This window comes from Sander lucioperca, chromosome 4, assembly GCF_008315115.2.
Source record: "Sander lucioperca isolate FBNREF2018 chromosome 4, SLUC_FBN_1.2, whole genome shotgun sequence".
NCBI lineage: Eukaryota > Metazoa > Chordata > Actinopteri > Perciformes > Percidae > Sander > Sander lucioperca.
In genome coordinates, this window is record NC_050176.1 from 15,602,837 (window position 1) to 15,616,537 (window position 13,701).

Genomic DNA, 13,701 nt, shown 5'->3' on the forward strand with positions numbered 1-13,701 from the left:
CATTAAATAGGTTTTCAGCTGTCATTTAAAAATGTTCATGTTGAATTAATATTTTCTCCCCTGCTAGAACACTGACAGAACAGAACTGAATCTGGTGACCACAAACATTTAAAAACCATTATATTTACATTTTTTTTAGACATTTTGTATCAGTAGGAAAAGCACAGGTGGACAAAAAAATAGAAATGTGAATGACGGAGCCATCGTTAATGTTATTGGTAACACCTGTGCTTTTCCTACCATGACCAGTCAAAGTCAGCTGTGAAAAAGGCCTATTTAGATTGTTTTTGGAACCAAAGTGAAACGCTAGATATTAATCATGGTTACTGAAAGTAAGAAAAGACAAAGTTTGACATCAAAACAAATTTAATGGTGCAGTATCAAAATCCATAGATCCTGTATAGTAAATACTGCTAGTTAAAAGTAGTACAAGTAAAATTACATTTTACTTAATACAATTAATAATTTTTAACATTCATTTACCGACAGTCACCTCATGAAACTGCCGTCTGATTTTCTTCCAGGAGAACAATTTGTATCTAGAAGACTTTCAAACTCCACCTCAGCATGTGTTATAACAAGTCTATAACAAAATGATGATTTAGTTAAAACCAAGAGCCAAAATCCATACAATGATTACTGTCTGAGAAGGCAGATCAGTCCAAAGGCAGATGTTAATTTGTTACTCTGATCAAGGCCATGAAAAATATTTTACAGTACTGTATTTGACTTAAACTTTCCTTTATATATATTTTACCAAATAGAAACGTGTAAAACAAGTCTGAGGTAAAGGGAGTCTTAGGGAAGTCTTTTTTATCTTCATTGATTTTACTTGATTCATACAAGAGGAGGCATCAATAGACTGAAAGTTGTTTTGATAGTGCAGGTTAGTATTCATTCCAACAGAGGACCAGATCTCTGTTCTCAAGACCCTTGCTTGACCTCCATAAGGCACAAACCCGGAAGGTAGCCATGAGCACTGAGGAGGAGGAGGAGAAGAGAAGAGAAGAGGTTTAGAAATATTTAACTTGGTAGCAGATTTTCCTCAGACTGTCAGAGTCCTCACCTGGTGTGTCCGAGCAGCACGACTACAGACAAGGTGCCTTCTGGGAGAGATCTGAAGAGCTTCCGTAGGCGGCAGTCCAACTTCCCCATCATGAGATCCATTTCCTGGTCCTACATATATTACATATTGGAGTCTTCATCACATGTGGTCAAAAAATGGATGGCACCAGAGACAAAGCCTTCATCAAAATCAGACTCGGCTCTGCTGTAGCCTTGTGTGTCGGCATGCTGAAGAAAAAATGCACTGGCAGACAGAGAGGCAGGGCACCCATTTTCACTGGGACTGACCTATTTTATTTATTTATATTCTAAATAGTAACTTTAGGAATCTGTGCCAACCAATTGGAGTCAACACACCCTTGTCTTTACCTGAGAACTGGTGTGCATGTGAGTCCTCTCCTCATCTTCTGCTGCTTCACTGTCAGGATCCGCTGTGGTGATTGCTGTTGTCATGGCAACCCATGAGGGTAAGTGGGGTGGAGTGAGGGATGGACAGACGAGGTATTTTTCCTTCCAGAGATCCTCAGAGGAGCTGAGGGATACATGTTTGCCCTCGGAGCTCTCAAACTCTGTCAACCAGAGACGCTCGTGTTATAGACACACAGAAACTGTGTTTGAACAGTAAAACAAGGAATAAAGCCACCTACACATGATCTGCGGCAAAACCGCGAGGTAGGGTGCAGAGCAAAGAGGCAAAGCGCAGCGCAGGAAAGTTCTGGAATTGGTTGCGCCAATGGTCGCTCGCACCTTGAAAGGTCATCAGCAACTAGGTCAAAGTTGAAATCATTTGAACTTTGAGTGCAGCACTCGGCGCAAATCCGAGCGGTGTGCGACGCCAAGGATAGCGCTGCTCCTAGTGGGCCGGCACCGCTGTCCCTATAGGAAATCAATGGAACGGCCAGCGCAAAAGTGGTTTTACCGCGGATCATCTCTAGGCGGCTTAATGAATAATAAAGCTTTTTACTCACTTATGTATGCATGTCTTGCACGTTTTCCAGGTTTGGCAAGCAGGACGACTCTCTCCACCGCACCAAAGTGACCAAATGTCTCTCTGACCGTCTCCTCGGACAGTTTAGACTTTGCGGTGGTCGTGGGATGCGACCGTTGACCATTAACTTTCACTGAGGGCAACCTGTTTGCTGTTTTAACAGAACATTTGGCATCTGACGTGTGTCCATTGACCCTTGCAGAAAATGGTATGCTCTCAGCGACACTGGGGTTTAATTTAACAACGTAGAGGTGACTGGTGTTGAGACTGTCACACATCAAAGTATCAAGAGTCAGATCCAAGTCGAGCATTGACTCGTAAACAGGCCTCTGGACCTAGAAAAGGCACACACGGGCATACATGTTGGGGATGCAGCAGTCTACAAATGTTTTGGACTAACTTTAACTGTAATGTAAAGAGAATAAGTGACAGAAAGCAAAAGAAAAACAGGAAGAGAGTTACCTTGATGGACTGTCCCTGCATATCAAGTCCATTCAACGTTTTTAAAGCCAGCATAGCTCCCTCGAGCAGCTCAAACTCTACCTCTGCATGAACCTGGAGACCAAACATCGTCAGAAAATAAAGGTACGATTAATAAAGCACATCCAAAAAGGGGAGAAAAACAGCCCAAGTTTAAGAGAAACTAAAGCAGTAATTAGCAGCATATCTAAGACGTATTTAGTTGTCGATGTGTTCATCTGTGACAGAAATACAGCTTATTAAATGTAAACTAAAGGATCATAATTTAGGTGAGATATACCCTGACAGTTGTGTTCAACATTTTGATATTTCGAACCGGTCCACAGCAACAAAACAGCCGCCTCACTTCCCTCTCAGAGAAAGCCGCAGGGAACGGCCCAGCAACCACTACACACATATCTCGAAGGTTTGCACACACCTGCAGGGCAAACAAACACATTAAGTAGTGCATCAAAACAACACTTAAAATGTATCATGTTGTGAATAAATGCCTCACCCTCTGGTGCTGGTGCTCCTGATGAGGGTAGCTCCTCTTCTGATGGTCCAAGAGGGAAGAAAACTGGAGCACAGAGAGGAACGGACACTTGGTCCGTCTCCGGAAAGAGGCCAACACCTGAAGGAGACGAGATAAAGCAACGGGTGGAGAATGAGAAGAGTTAAGGGGAGGATGGTGAGGAAAGAGAAGAAAGACAGAGGATATATAGTGAGTGCAGCAAAACCATATGTGTTATGTATTCACCTATAATATAAACAATGATAATTTAAGTCATCTTTTGTACAAAAAGAGCAACTTCATTCATCTTTCCTCTCTCTGTCACTTTATAGTTCGTTGTCAAAAAATGCCACTGAAGATTTTTCATCAAAACCAGATACCTGAAGTAGAGCTGAAGATCTTTGCCCGAACCCGTCGGGTTCAGTCTTAATCTCTATCATTTTACACGGGCTCGGGCCTGGCTTGGGCTTCCGCTCCGGATTGTGCGGTAAATGAGCGGTCAAGTGATGCGTTACGATTAGCGTGAAAATGGATGCTGAGGAGGTGAAACGGAGGCTGGCCTGAGCCTCTGGTGAGTACATTTTGGTTGCATCGGCTAAGAAAGCAAAGTCTGAGGTGTGGAAAACTTTTGACTATCAGAAATTATTCATTCTTGACAAAAGGCAAAAGAGCTGTGTGCGTGCGCGCATTTTAATAATGTCGGGCTGTAAACGGGTTCGGGCTTTTAAAAAGCTATCAATCAAAATGTACTTGTCGGGCTCGGGCCCTGTCGGGCCGAACTTTTAAAGCCTGATTACAGCTCTAACCTGAAGACATTCACCACTGAAACCTAACACCTAAATATCTAACAAATAGGTAAACCAGCAAACCCTCTATGAGGATTGCTGTATATGCAGCACAAACCAAAACAGATTGATGCATAGTTTGGGTAGGAAACCATGCTAACTTAGAGTGTTTGATCAGGTAAAGGTCAGGAGACAGTTAGTCTATATCCAAGTCGTTCCTCTTCCGGGATTGTTCCGTTGCCGACGGAAATTCCGCCAGATTTCACTCATTTAGGCCAGATATCCGTTACCTTGGGCTGTCTTTGTGTTGGCATTTTAAACTCTGGTTGATTTATGAGGACTATGGTTAACTGCTCTTCAGATCTCTGCAGGGTAAATCCAGACAGCTAGCTAGACTATCTGTCCAATCTGAGTTTTCTGTTGCACAACTAAAACAACTTTTGAACGTACACGTGTTCCACCAAAACAAGTTCCTTCCCGAGGCTATTTTGCAGAGGCGCCGTTGCGCCGTACAGCGCCGCACAGCGCCGTTGCGCCGCCCAAGGCGATTGTGATTGGTTTAAAGAAATGCCAATAAACCAGAGCACGTTTTTCTCCAATCCTGGAATAATGTGCGGACTATCCAGACCCTCCTCCGCAGAGCTGTGGAGGAAGGTCTGGCAGTGCGCGATTAGGACATACAGTAGACGGCTCCGGAGTCAAAACTTCTCATGTCTCACCTCTTTGTCAGAGTTGTGCCACTGTTGATGGGACAGATCCAGGGCGATGTCACAGCGCTTTCCTAAAAAGGCTACCGACCGGCCAAGTGTCTGTAGTATGTCAGCAAACCTGCACAAGTAATAAAGACGGAGAATCTGTCAAATACAACTGTAGCAGAACGTGCGATGAGATTGGTTCACATTGTGAATGAAGAGCAGAATCCTTCTATTAAAGTGATTCAAGATATATTTTCCCCATAAGTCTATCCTTGTGGATTTCGTGGATGATGTTAAATCTCATAAACCCTTTTGTCGTTGTGGAAATGATTCTGTAGGACAATTAAATCAGAGACATTTGAGTAGAAAATTCCATACTAAGTTAGAGAAATCTGTAGACTGACTCAAACATTTCTGAAAACGTTTTCCTTGTCTGAGGAGGTTTACACCGCTTTTCCAAAAGCTACATTTTAAAAGTCCAAACTCAAACGTGACGGCTTCATTTTTGTATTGATCCACCATGGGGAATATTTTTGAAAAGCTCAATTTTGGGGTGTGAAAAAAATGCTACCATACAGTAGTATGGAGGTCAAAAACCCAGAGGAAAGATATGGTTAACTGACTTAGTGTGGACATGGGCTGAGTAAATGTGGTAGGATGTAAAGAATACAAAGAGGTATACAGATTGTATAACGTATTGTACCTGGGACTTGGTGTGGGTGCAGGTTCAGAGTCAGTGGACTCCTCCTCCACTATCGTATATCCCCACAGCTCCTCCATATGAAGTTCTACAACCTGACAGTGAGCATACACAGAAAATATAAGATAAATTGTGTGTGTGTGTGTGCGTGCGTGTGTGTCTGTGTGCATGCGTGTGTGTGTGTGTGTGTGTGTGTGTGTGTGTGTGTGTGTGTGTGTGTGTGTGTGTGTAAGAAAGCGATGTGTTACCTGACGAGGTCCTCTTTTAATAAAGTACTGAGCCAGCTCCAGGGCTGCCAGAGCATCCTCAATGGGATTATGACCCTTCTTTTCTTCAGTTTGTATTTGCCTCCTGGGACACAAGTGGAAAATTAAATTATTAGCCGTGGTGGGTGAGAGAGACAGAGAGAGACACAAGGAGAGAGCGGGAACTTACTTCAGCACGGTCTCAGCCAGGACCTTCAGTTTAAACCTCTGTCCAAACTCTTTCCTGTACAGCAGTGAGGTGTCGATCACATGCTGGTGGATCAGCTGCAGGGAGGACACAAACATAATGCAGGTCAACTTTAATAGAAAAAAATTGGAATTTCTACCCCACAGTTGCATGCCTCTGCCAACCAGTCAAGTTGCAGTTCATGTCTGTCCACACTCATATGATATATGTAGTGAAGACTTTGAAGCAATTAAATAAAACAAGTATTGTGTTTGTTTTTTTTTGGCAAAACATGGATGCTTCACACAAATCTTCAACCCGGCAGCACAGAAAATCTATCCAATCACCCCAATTTAAAAATTTGTGTCACCAGTGGCCGGGTTGGCTCAGTGGGTAGAGCAGGCGCACATATACTTAGAGGTTAAAGCAGCCATATTATGCTCATTTTCAGGTTCATAATTGTATTTTAAGGTTGTACCAGAATAGGTTTACATGGTTTAATTTTCAAAAAACACCATATTTGTGTTGTACTGCAGTGCTCTCTCTCACTGCTGCAGATCCTCTTTTCAGCTGGTCTCTGTTTTAGCTACAGAGTGAGACCTCTTTTCTTCTTCTTCTTCTGTACTATCTTTGATTACACTGCACATGCCCAGTAGCTCAGATGTAGATCATGTCAGCTAGCTAGCTCCATAGACAGTAAAAGAAAGGCTGTTTCTACAACTTCGGTCAGTTACAAGGCAGGATTAGCTGGGAGACTTCAAAATGAGGGCGCACATGTAAGTAGTTCTTTTGTAGATTATGGTGAACTTGTGTGTGTTGTAGCAGTGCTTTGCTATTGAGAACGAGGTAGCATGCTAGCGTTAGCCATAGCGTTAGCATGCTAATGCTACGAGCTAATGGTTGCGGTTAGCCTGCTCGTTTCGGCTTGTGACGTCACAAGCCGTGCAGATTTTGAACAGCTCACCCTGAGACTGAAGGCAGGACACATTCAGAAACTGTATCTCACTCTAAACAGCATGGATGGATTTTTTTCAAAGTTTGTATGTGTGTGGAAGCACCAGAGACACAACATAACACCCCAAATCCCAGAAAAAGTGATTTTTTCATAATATGGGCACTTTAATGCCTCGACGCAGAGGTCCAGGTTTCGAGTCCAACCTGTGACGATTTCCTGCATGTCATCCCCTCTCTCTCCCCTTTCTCACCTAGCTGTCCTATCAATTAAAGGCGGAAAAGCCCGAAAAATAATCTTAAAAAAAAAATTCAGTATCCGACCAAATGTGAAATAATATGTCCGAAAATGTCCCCTTCTGGTCCTGAGTTATGGCGTGAAGAAAGAAATCTAATCAGTTCAAGTCGACGTTTGGGCCAAATGTGAAGAAATTCCCTCAAGGCATTCCTGAGATATCGCGTTCACGAGAAGGGTTTTAAAGCTTTGAAGACCACAGATGGTGTAGGGATGTGTTTGCTCAACACACACTTCTATCTACGAACATTTACAAAAGCCTCAGCTTCCCTCAGATTCCTGACCCATTTAAACTACCACACACAACAACAACAACCACAATGTCAACTCAGAACCTTGTCCTGATAATGTTATTGTTACAAGCAGACATTAAAATATCAGTGGGATCTCACTTTCAGAGCCACGAGGTCGTTGTTTATGGAATGTCCCACCAGAACGGCGTCGCTCGGCAACAACTTCCTGAGCTTCACTTGAACGTCCCGCAGGGTGGTTGTGATTGGCCGCAACATCGCTGCGGTTATACCAGAGAACCTATCAGGAGGCACCCAGCAACAATAATGTGTATTAGAAATCAATCGTGTGTGTGTGTGTGTGTGTGTGTGTGTGTGTGTGTGTACTAGAGATGGCCCGATACCATTTTTTTTCTTCCCGATACTGATTCTGATACCTGAACTTGCTTATCGGCCGATACCGAGTACCGATCTGATACCAGTGTGTCATATATTTGATTATGTTTTAACAACTGTATACTACTATCCCTGTATGGATGTGATAGTATTTCTATCTTTGTTGTCAGTCTGGCTCAGGTTAAACTCTTTGTGAAACATGAACAATGAATGCTGCAGAACTTTCTTTTATTATGCAGTTTGACAGTCAGTTATAACAGACAAAGAACATAAATAAACTACTTTAATGTAGATTTTCTTTAGGGCTTTATTACGTGGTATCGGATCGGTGCATAAACTCCAGTACTTCCCGATACCGATATCAGTACATCGGAACATCTCTAGTGTGTACCTGGTGAGGTAGTTGAAGATTCGGTTCAGAGGTTTCACCAGATCGTCCAGCACACAGTTCCCATCACTGTCCACCAGAGAGACACGAGCCAGCTCATATCCCTTTTCTGTTTGAACCTGAGGCGCAACATTTTTAAGTGTCAATTGTTTGAAACTGCATAACTGGATTCTACAATGGAAAGCGGAAATGATATGTACATTATATTATTGAGAGCATCTCACCATTTCACAGTCAATTCCATACAGAGGGCTGTTGTCAGTCACGCTGTCAACACTGTCTGTGCACACATATTCCTCAAAACCTGGCATTCCTGTGTCAAAACAGAGACGGTCGAGATGGAGACACAGCCAAGAGAGAGGGAGATTATGTCCACACTAGTCTCGCTTTGCCAGACCTTTGTCCACAGCGCTGCGGAGGAGGGTCTGGCTAGTCCACACAGCATTCCGGGATGGGAGAAAAACGTGCTCTGGTTTATTGGCATTTCTTTAAACCAATCACAATCGTCATGGGTGGAGCTAAGCACCGGGCAGAGCCGCGGTGCCACTGCAAAATAGCCTCTGGAAGGAACTTGTTTTGGTGGAAAATGTGTATGTTCAAAGGTTGTTTTAGTCAACTCCGGTTGATTTATAAGGACTATGGTTAACCGTTTCTCAGATCTCTGCAGGGTAAATCCAGACAGCTAGCTAGACTATCTGTCCAATCTGAGTTTTCTGTTGCACGACTAAAACAACTTTAGAACGTACACGTTCCACCCAAACAAGTTCCTTCCCGAAGTTATTTTGCAGCGGCACCGTGGATTCTGTCGGGCGCTTAGTGCCGCCCATGACGATTGTGATTGGTTTAAAGAAATGGCAATAAACCAGAACACGTTTTTCTCCCATTCCAGAATGCTGTGTGGACTAGCCAGACCCTCCTCCGCAGCGCTGTGGGGGAAGGCTATTTTGCAGAGGCTATATTGCAGTTTCTTCATAGTAGATAAATGTAAAAATTATAAGATTTTTTGATTTAAAAAAATAGAGCGTTTGATAAACAATGACATGGAGAATGCCTGCTAAGACAGTCGTGTGCAGAGTAAAAAAGCCACTCACCTTTGACAGGGAAGTGTTTCTTGATCATCTCCTCCTGGGTGAGCACATACGCTGTCAGTCCTCTCCTCTGTGTCCCAAACTTGGTGATTACTGGGTGACTCCTAAGTGCTGCAGCAGTGTGTGATAGCAATAAAACACACACATTTAAGAACAAGACCAAAAACACTGAGAAAAAACACACAACTAAAGCTAATAATAATGTGATGATATTCTGGCGATAAATATAATGGCATTAAACAGATAAATACATAGAAGATTTTTGACTATACAGTCAAATGGACCACTGAAACAATGAAACATTATTTGTACATTTAATCACCTTTAACAGGGGTTTTCAAACTTTTTGTGTGTGTGGACCACTATTTGTAATCAAATATTTTCACGGACCACCTCATAATACACATAATAAAATATGTCCACACAGTCCTACCTGAATTAATCCGCACCTCTTAATAGGCCTACTAGCACTAAAACTATAACTGGTCATCGCATCATAATTTCCTGGTAAAATGAAGGTTAAAAAACTATTATTTTATATTTTATTTTGCTTTTCCACGGACCACCTGCAGTACCCTCACAGACCACTAGTGGTCCGCGGACCACAGTTTGGGAATGACTGACCTATAACATCTTAATACTTTTTTTTTTTTTTTTTTAACTTTTTTTTTTTAACATCTTAATACGTTTAGAAAATATTCAAACAGTTCACTTTATAGTAGCCTTAAATAATAAGGAAAGGGTGAATTGTGTGGGCTACAGCATTATTTTTTTGACAACCAAAATAAAAAACAATATCTACTCTCATACACTACACTACAATTACACTGATAATGTATTCATATATCGCCCCAAGTATACACACCTACACACACTCAGAACATGTCCACATAAGATTCTCACCTTTGTGCAGTTCACTGGATCCATTGTGTCTTTGGAAAAGAAATGGACAAGCCGATTTAGGAACTTCACTGCTGAAGATTCCTGATGCCAGGTCGGCAGATGATGGAGTAAAGGTGAGCCTCTGATCCAGCCAGATAAAAAAACAACAAGGACCATTGTTAACCCAAAAGACAAACACTGCGAATCTATAAATGGACGTCACCTCTGGTTACTTACAGTTGTGTAGTTGGTCCTGAGGTGTCGCAGGGTGAGGTAGTGTTTGTAAAAGTGACTCTGGGTCAGGCCCTCCACGATCACCACATTCACAGCTTTGACCCTCTTCTGATGCTGGAGACGACACCAACTGGAAGAGACACAGGGGGATGAAGACAGAAAATTGAGACTAGATAAGTATAAGCGGAGTAGACTAGGGATAGACCGATTATCAGCCCTGACCAATTATTGGGCCGTTTTTTGGCAGTTTGCAGATTATCTGTATCGGCGTTTTATTTGCCTGATAACTGATAAAGTTAATTCATTAAAAAGTGGGCTACTTTTGCTCCGTTACAACTCTGTGTCTGTCTCTCTGACTGTCTATCTTTTACTGTGTATTATGTTGAAAGTTTCTAATTTATTAAATAATTGCTTCAAGCATTTAAACAAGGTTCTGTGTTGGATTTTGTAACATTCCAAAATCTTAATTTTGACTTAAAGTGCTCATATTATGCTCATCTTCAGGTTCATAATTGTATTTAGAGGTTGTACCAGAATAGGTTTACATGTTTTTAATTTTCAAAAAACACCATCTTTTTGTCATACTGTACATTTCTGCAGCTCCTCTTTTCACCCTGTGTGTTGAGCTCTCTGTTTTAGCTACAGAGTGAGACCTCTCACTTCTGTTCCATCTTTGTTGGGAGTCGCACATGCGCAGTAGCTAGGTGAGGACTGCTAGCTAAATAGTTGCAGAGTATGAGGGAGTGCCATGCTAGCAGCTAGGCGAGCATTATAACGTGTTACAAAGTAACGCACGTTTGTCACGGAAGTAAAGGCTGGACTACAATAGAGCTGTTTGGAGCAGTTTGTGAACAGTGTTTTCTGTTGGAGATGGTAAGTCCCTTTGGGATGGACTTTGGGCTTTTTCACTTTGTAAACCTATAACATGCACAAAAAGATATATAACACAATAAAGGTAAGGGAAAAAGCCATAAAGCATAATATGAGCACTTTCAAGATTTTCATTTTCACTGTAAATGCATATCGGTTCCAAATATCGGTTATCGGTTTCATTAACTACTAATAATCGGTATCGGCCTCGAAAAACCAGTGTCGGTCGATCCCTAGTGATGACTTTAAAAGGATCATTGAGATTGCTGTTGGAGCACAGGGGCACAGTAAAAGTGCATTACGGAGAGTAATTTGATGAAAGCTGATGAAGTAGATAACATCTTACAGTCATTACCTGGGCTGTTTAATGCCACCTGTTTTCCCCAGAGCGGCATAATGCAGCAGCTCTGTCAGCTCATCCGGTGTAATTGGTTGATGAAGGCGATCGGGCAACACAGAGATCCTCTGAGAGCGTGAGGAATGTCCACACTCCAGCAGCTCCTCGCCCTCCTGCACAGTTTTTAATCTCTTGGCCTCGTCATGTGCTGTGGGGGCGATGTTTTTTCTTTTCCTTCTGTTGCATGTTGCTGCTGCTGAGGAAGGTTCCATGTTCAAGCTCATGTTTCTACTGGGAGGTAAAAAAAAAAAAAAGATATTTGAAATGACATTGTCTCCTGGCTGTCTAATGTCAAACTGTATAATTTAAGGAGAAGTGTATGTATGTCTAAGATTTACACATGTTCCTCTTGAAATTAGTATTGTTTTATTTTTGAAGGTAGAATAGGGGATCACTGCATTTAGCCAACTGGGGCTGTGTAACAAAGCTCAATGTTGCAAGTACTGACCACAATGTGTTTGTAACTTTGAATATCAAAAATTAAAAAAAAAAAAAATTACTTATTCTTTGAGCAGATATTTCCTCGTTTTAAATCATCATTTTCAACTGTATTGTAGACTGTGGTTGCTTTGTGCTAAGACTCGAGAAATGAGAAATAAACAGAGAAAACGATAAAGAAAATGAGTTATGTAGGTAAAGGTTTTTTATACGTTCAATAATGATAAAATATAGTACATCCCCCTAGCCCTATCCACCCAGCACCCGAGAAAATTCAGGAAATTACTTTTAAATGTTACAGTTTTAATATAGTTGAAGTAATTCTGCAGGTAAACTCCATCCGTGTGAGACAAAACAGAGAGAAAGGTTTGTAGAATTTTTTTTTACATTTTACAGTACAACACCCCTCAATGTGAGGCACTGAAAGAAGTGCTTTACGTATAGCCTAGGTATCATATTGGCACAGGTATTGACACATTTCAAACAATACCCAGCCCAATCTAGGGATGTAACGGTATGAAAATTTAACCTCACAGTTATAGTGACCAAAATGATCATGGTTTTTGGTATTATCGCTGTATTTTTAAGTGTGTTCAATATGTTCAGAAAGCACTGATAGGCCTACACAAGCTGAAATAGTTTCAAAAAGTGTAACAGTGTTTATTATATTACAAAAATATAGGCAAAACCTTATCAAAAGTGCCACTTTTAACATCAAAGGAACAAGGGTTCAGCATGTAAACAGCTTATTTGTCAGGAACATTTCCAGTAGTGCAGGTTTAAATTATACAAATCCAAACATTCAAGCTAAGACATAAAGAAAAATATGTAAACAAATCAAAGAAACACCACTACTACACTATTATACTTGTTTTTCTTCATAATCAAAATTTAAATATAAAACTGTAAACATGAACACTTTAAAGTCAAATTAAATGATCACGGTTTTCGGTATTAAAACGGTAATCGTTATCGTCAACATTTTTATCACGGTTTACTGTTACACCGGTAATTGTTACATCCCTAGCCCAATCCCACCCTTTACGTGGGATTGCACTGACATTTTATTTTTTAATAAATGTTGGTGATTTGGGTTAATGTTGATTACGTTGGTATACGTGCAGTTTAGAGTCCAAAATTCCCCATACAATGTCCTTAATTATGAACCTGCTATTGCCACCTGTTTAACAGGTGTTTGGGTTATGGTTATGGTTATGATTAGGGCAACCTGTCTCGAATAAGACCCTCAACATTTGGGACATTGAGTTTTTGGAAAATAATTTGGGACACTAAACTGCATGTATACCGATTACGTTATCTGTAAAGCAACACAATGATTATTGGGATGTGTTGTATTCGGGGTACTTTATCCCATTATAAGGGGATTTGTGCTTTATTTGTGCTGCAACTGGTAAATAATGAAGTGTAAGATGTGTCTGTAACGTTAGGTCCAGGTGAATTGATTCCAGTGCCTTTGGCAGGGAATCTGAACTTTTACAGGCGTACAAAGATACTTAACGTGCCAAACTAAAGGGAGAACTAAGAGTAACAGTTAAACTAGGAACACTACACACTTAACGTTAGCTGGCTAACACTTAAAACTATTTACACTTATACAATTATAATTAAGGAGTATTTATATGTTGGATATAAGCGTGAGAATAGTAACGAGAAAAAATATGATGTAAATACCAGATATAATTGGTCCTGCGGATTCCAAACTCATATTTTTACACTATTGATAGAAGCTAAAAACACATGGTGAAAACACAGGCACTGCTCCACGTTATACTTTGTGACATAAAGTTTATAAATACTAGCTAGCACTACTTCCGGGTTGTAACGTTAAAAATAAACTCATGTTGAGACCGTTGTAATGTGTTTTAGTCAGTAA

General features: G+C 41.0%; 1 protein-coding gene across 3 annotated transcripts; it reads right to left on the reverse strand.

Annotated features, from left to right (window-relative positions):
* Positions 1-348: 348 nt before the first annotated feature.
* On the reverse strand, positions 349-13,621 carry LOC116043023 (RNA exonuclease 5). Of its 3 annotated transcripts, XM_036000860.1 has the most exons (20): positions 13,500-13,621; positions 11,328-11,600; positions 10,106-10,232; positions 9,890-10,010; positions 8,990-9,097; positions 8,123-8,211; positions 7,902-8,017; positions 7,277-7,415; positions 5,642-5,736; positions 5,455-5,557; positions 5,210-5,301; positions 4,531-4,639; positions 3,030-3,146; positions 2,814-2,951; positions 2,516-2,608; positions 2,034-2,388; positions 1,435-1,634; positions 1,067-1,176; positions 907-979; positions 349-831 (listed from the first exon to the last, which is right to left on the reverse strand). In XM_036000860.1, the coding sequence occupies exons 2-19, from the start codon at positions 11,591-11,593 to the stop codon at positions 925-927; spliced, it is 2,433 nt and encodes an 810-aa protein (XP_035856753.1). In that variant the 5' UTR covers positions 11,594-11,600; positions 13,500-13,621; the 3' UTR covers positions 349-831; positions 907-924. The 3 variants fall into 3 exon arrangements, with proteins under 3 accessions (XP_035856753.1, XP_031145379.2, XP_035856752.1); XM_031289519.2 differs by having other exon boundaries at positions 349-979; XM_036000859.1 differs by having other exon boundaries at positions 349-979; positions 11,328-11,597; positions 13,500-13,617.
* Positions 13,622-13,701: the final 80 nt, after the last annotated feature.